This window comes from Glycine max, chromosome 20, assembly GCF_000004515.6.
Source record: "Glycine max cultivar Williams 82 chromosome 20, Glycine_max_v4.0, whole genome shotgun sequence".
Taxonomy (NCBI): Eukaryota; Viridiplantae; Streptophyta; class Magnoliopsida; order Fabales; family Fabaceae; genus Glycine; species Glycine max.
The window spans coordinates 2866796-2872100 of NC_038256.2; the positions used below are offsets into that span (position 1 = coordinate 2866796).

Below are 5305 nucleotides of genomic sequence, written 5' to 3' on the forward strand. Positions count from 1 at the left end.
TTTATTTGTCGTATTTTATTAAAAGAAGTTCTAGAGCCCTATAATGCATGAGATCAAGATTAATGGGAATCTAAAATCTTTCATGATCATAGGCTCAAGTTAGCTAATTGGTACCCCTGTCCTGCCAGGCATAATTGGTCTTCCAACAAGCATCTCAGCCAATAGGCATCCTGCACTACAGAGATCAATGTTGAATCCATAATCAGTTGAACCCAAAAGAAGTTCTGGAGCCCTATACCAAAGCCTTGATAAAAGATCAACAACATTGAGATTTGGTAACAGGTTAAACACGTCCTAAAAACATGCAAGAAAAGAAATGGTGAAACACAATAATGTAGCATAAGCAAAAAAAAAAAAAAAAAACTTCAATGGTTCCCAGCCGCCATTAATGTTACATCACATGGTTTATTGGTTTTGTTACAAAAAGGTTCTAAATTATATTAAAGAATTATGGACCAGCAGAAAATACTAAATCAAGATTCAAGAACCAATTGATAACAAAGCCAAATAATCAACATTTACTAAGCAAGAATATGAGAAACAAACTTGCAGATGGTACAGGATCTCATGGTTTAATGGAAGCTTTCCATCAATAACAAGGTCAAAGAAACCCCTGATCTCTTTAAGTCTTGCATCCAAACCCTTCAAGGTTGTGAGGTTTGCACTTACCTATGTAAAAATAGCATTGTCAACTCTCATCATCAATTCATTTGCTTAAAAGAATTTCAAAAGTATTACAGAGAAAAAACAAAAAATAGAAAAGTAACAAGACTAAAGAGTACAAAGGGAAAGGAATTACAAAAACAAATGAACTGGTTAAAAGGGACAAATGAAACCTTTGTCACAAGGATGCTAATGGTTGTATCCTTCACATATCTAAGCAAGTGTTCCACTACTGCACAAAGGTAAGAAGAATTAAAAAAACAAGAGAAACTGGTTACACAATTGTATGGATAAAATTCATAATTTTCATATAGAAATTTTGAATCAAACAAAATATAAACAAAACATAAGAAGAAATACATCAATTTTACATTGAATGGCATGACATACATATTTCCTCAACTTCATTAGTAGCAATCTCTGATGGCACATGTATAAATACCTTTTGACTTTTTTGAGTGGCATTATGTACACAGAATAAACTATATGTCAGTTTCTTGGAATACTAATTTTGTGTTGAGCAAACACTAGCTCCCCTCCCACCATCACATACATCAGGATTACTTTTGTAAAATAACAGCAAGAACAGGAATATAAGAATTCTATCAAAGATATGAAGGGCTTAATTTGTACCTCTTTAACCTCTTCAACGACATAATATGTTTTTCTTGGGATTCCTAATTCCTTAGGTTCAACATCAATTATAACCAAGACAGGATTTGGAACATAGCTGCAACAATTTTAAGCTTGATTAATTTGGATAAAGATTGATCAGGTACACAAAACTACAAATGAAAACATTAAAGATAGAAAGAGGCAAAGAGAATAAGAGTAACACCTAGTATGAAGTTTCAATCAATTTATGACAATTATATTGACAAGGATAAAGAACTTGCCAAGCCAAGCCACTATATTATTTTTCAGCAAAACTGTGAAATATTAATGCTCAAATAAAGTGAAGAATACACAATACACAACAATTAAAAATCATTATATAGAGAAATTCAGATCAACAAACATACACATTAAATAACCCATGAGTGTCAAAGTCATTTTCACGCAACTTTGGACCAGTGCTATACCACCCCACAACATGCTCCTTTGTTGTAAACCAAAAAGAAAAACCCATGTTCAATTAGATAAGAGATCTTCAATTGAAAAAGACATACAAGAAAAGGAAAAAAATTCCTACTCATACCATTTATTCTTTTAAACATGGAAAACATCGATTCATGGTAATTATGGTCAAGAAACCAAATGTTAGGATCCTTGTCATCTTCTTCAAAGGGCACTGTCAAATTAGATAACCAAGTAGTGAGAGACAGACAATTCATACACCCTAGTAGCTGTTAATTTTCTAAATTGCACATTGAAACATCTCAAAAAAATTCATTTTGGAAGTAACAATCTTATACATTCAAATTGGAAATCCAACATAGTAAACATAACAATGAAGCAACTAGTGCCACATGAAACTTCAATATTTAATCATCTGTTATACATAACACATAACAATCAATGTTAATTTAACAATTCATAACTTTTCACAAAGCTGTCGGCAAGGGGTAATTCCATTATTATTAATTTTGAGAAAGTCCTAATCATCTCTTCACATGAAGGCTTCTAGCACTTAACAAAGCTAAGATGGTAAACGTCGCACGTAACAAAAAGCTACTCTACTATATTTGGTTAAAGATAGGGCACAAATCCTCTGAACTAAGATTTGAATTAAGTTAAAATTGAAATAATTATTGGATCCGTAGCATGTGTGGAATGTTGATTTGGGTGTAAGCGAAGGCGGATATGAGACGTAGAGTCCACGGCCACCACTTGCTAGAACCCTCTGTTTTGATCATTTCTACTTCTTTTTCTCATGATAATTTTTTTTATCAGCTTTCTCAAGATAAATTAACATATAAGCAAAAAAGATAAGGGATTAACCGAGCAAAAAATCCATGGTTCCTTTTTCGTCGAATAACGCTTGGTTGATATGTCCTTTTGAGGAATAAAAGCATAGGATTATATGACGAAGGAGCGCACCCTACAAAACAATGATAAATTCTAATTAAAATGTTTCTGGGAGGAGGACAAATGCTTAAAATTCCATACAACACCTTCTCATGTTGAAGTAGAAAAGATAAAACTAAGCAACGACGCTAAGGACATTTCACATTGAGCCTAAGCCAATCATTAATGCATTCAACATGAAAATTGTGAGCACAAGGTAACCCACGGACCTACATTAGAGTAAGTGTGAAACCCATAGGAACATCACCACTCAAACGGTTCTCTTAAACACTACTAGAAAAGGGTGATTCAACATCGTTAAATCTAAGTCGGTTATGAGAAAAACGATGTAGTAAAGCTTTTGGTGGCATTTTTGAAATTAAATCAAACTTTTATAAAGCGTTAACAATGTTTTTCGTTAACCGCATTTGATATAAATGTTATGAAGGCGGTTTTATGAAAACCCCCTTTGTTTTGTACCATTCAAAAACGATTTCTCATAAAAACCGTAGTTGAGTCAGAGTAATTTTAAAAAAACGCATGACTCTTCAATTCCTCTCTCCTCGTCCTGCTCGCCTTTCTTTTTTCATTGTCTCTTTCATCTTCCCTAGGCTCTCGAGAAGACGCATCCACCGCTGAAACCAAACCCAATGTCCTCTCTCTTGAATGTGAATTCCTCTCTCGCAGCTTCCAACCAGCACCGGCATGAAGCATTCCGTTCCAAAGAGAAAATCGCAGTTCTCCTTGAAATCTTCTGTGAAACACGCGCTTTTCAAGAGCGAGTTGAACTGATTGTTGCTGTGAGTGTGCAAATCGGAGATGGCGACGATGATGTGGTCCTTGGAGAGGAGTGATTGGGACTCGGTGAAGGTAGGTGAGTCGGGCGAGTCGACTCGGTCAGTGACCGGGTCAGACCAGATCTGATGATGTTGAAGTTGAGCTCGCTCTTAGAGTCTTGGAAGGGTGTTTTTTGCTTCACCCTCAAAGTACTGCTCTCGCCCATCAACACAACGCTATTCAAGTCAGGTGTCCATCATTTTTTTTGTTTACATCTTTTCGTTTTTTCCATTTCTGTGAAAACACTCTGTTAGCTACTAAGTTGTTTATGTAAAAATTGTTGCCCCCTTTGCAGGTTTTAATGAATATATTATCCACTCGTGGAGTGCTTGAGCAAGGTGCATGCTTAGATGCTCTAATCTCATTGATGGTGGATTCATCATCCAATCAAATGGTACCTTGACTCTTTCTTGAGTTTACATCATTTGCAAATATGTTTCTTTTGTCTTCCTTCCATTCTTTTTTGTTTTAAATATCCGAGGGTCTTGGCTTAGTTGATAGGATGTACTGATTGATGTTCCTCTTGATGCTTATGAGATAGTTTGTCTAAGGTTTTGCTGCTAAAGAACATTTTTAATACAAAACTTGCCAGTAGAAAATGGAAACTAGAACACAACTTTCATTGTCATAGGAATTTGGGTTCATTCAATTTAATTTTTCTGAGAGGGACATTCAGCTCTTTTGACTATTACAGCTTCCAGCAAGCTCGTAGTTGGTGTTGAATGGCACCTTATCTTTACATTTATTTATGCTATAGAAGAAAAAAAAATAGAAGAAGAAAAGGATTAAAGAACAGAATATGGAGCCCCACAATTGTAAGATTGAAGAATAAATTAGAGCATTCAATTCAAAAGGGTACCTCAGTCTTTCTTTTACTTTTCATGGTCTAATAAGAAAACCATATTGATCATACATATTATAAAACAATCTCATGTGTGGGTTGCTCTTCCAGTTTTCCTTAGGTTATGGTATCGATAAACATGGCTTGGCCCTTGAACTAGATGTGCCTTTTCTTGTTTAAGCTATGGACAAATGACACTTATACATGCCATGTGATTTGCAAATATTAATTAAGTAAAAATTAATATGTCCACATTTCTACAACCTTGGCCTGGTGGCTTCAATTTGAATCTTTGATCATGCAGGGTTGGGGTCGCTGTTCACAACCTTGGGCAGTTTTACCTTGGACAACGGAAGTTGGAAGAAGCTCGTTGTTCATTCAATTTTATTGATTTCTTTTTATGTAAATGGATGGTCCTAAAATAGTCCTATTTGTTACACATAACTCTTATTTGTTTTATGATACTTATTTTGTTTTCTATTTACAAACTGCTTCATCTTTAGCATATGTTGCGGTTTCCAGAAGTGGTCAAGAAAATCTCCTTCAGGCTCCCTTATTGTCTAGATCAAATAGCATGGAGGCTTCCTTGGCAAAGGATACTTCCTCTAATGATGTGAAAAATGGTCAAGGGTATATGGTTCTTCTATGATAACTTTTTACCACTTTCTGATCATGTGTGCTTTTGTGTATTGATAGTAGCTCTGTCTTGCATGTCTCTTAATTGGTATAGTGCCTTTAAACTCAATATCACAATCATTGCTTTCTATAATAAAATATGGTGCTGAATATTGTCGCTTTGCTTTTTCTTTTGAGATTTCAAGCTAATTGTATTAAACTGGAGGTATGAATAGCCTTTTATTATCCAAAGGGAGAAGTGAATGACTAGGACATCTCTCTGGTCAGTATTTATGATTTTGATGCAATCAAAAGTATGTTGAATGCATTATCTAACACCTA

General features: G+C 34.8%; 1 protein-coding gene across 1 annotated transcript; it reads right to left on the reverse strand.

The window, feature by feature from the left end:
• LOC100816479 (26S proteasome non-ATPase regulatory subunit 7 homolog A) lies at positions 1 to 3384 on the reverse strand. Its single transcript, XM_006606578.4, has 8 exons — positions 3318 to 3384; positions 1862 to 1954; positions 1686 to 1767; positions 1297 to 1393; positions 1054 to 1129; positions 837 to 895; positions 547 to 669; positions 1 to 294 (listed from the first exon to the last, which is right to left on the reverse strand). Exons 1-8 carry the CDS (start codon positions 3382 to 3384, stop codon positions 100 to 102), a joined length of 792 nt encoding a protein of 263 aa, XP_006606641.2. The 3' UTR covers positions 1 to 99.
• Between the last annotated feature and the right edge of the window lie 1921 nt (positions 3385 to 5305).

What these genes read in the sequence shown, in the direction of transcription:
- LOC100816479 (XM_006606578.4), bottom strand. Translation starts at nt 3,384, where the DNA reads ATGCTTCATGCCGGTGCTGGTTGGAAGCTGCGAGAGAGGAATTCACAT. An exon ending in CATGTTTAAAAGAATAAATG is followed by an intron (nt 1,768 to 1,861) that starts GTATGAGTAGGA and finishes TTTGGTTTACAA; the next exon opens with CAAAGGAGCATGTTGTGGGG. An exon ending in TAATGAAGTTGAGGAAATAT is followed by an intron (nt 896 to 1,053) that starts GTATGTCATGCC and finishes ACCTTTGTGCAG; the next exon opens with TAGTGGAACACTTGCTTAGA.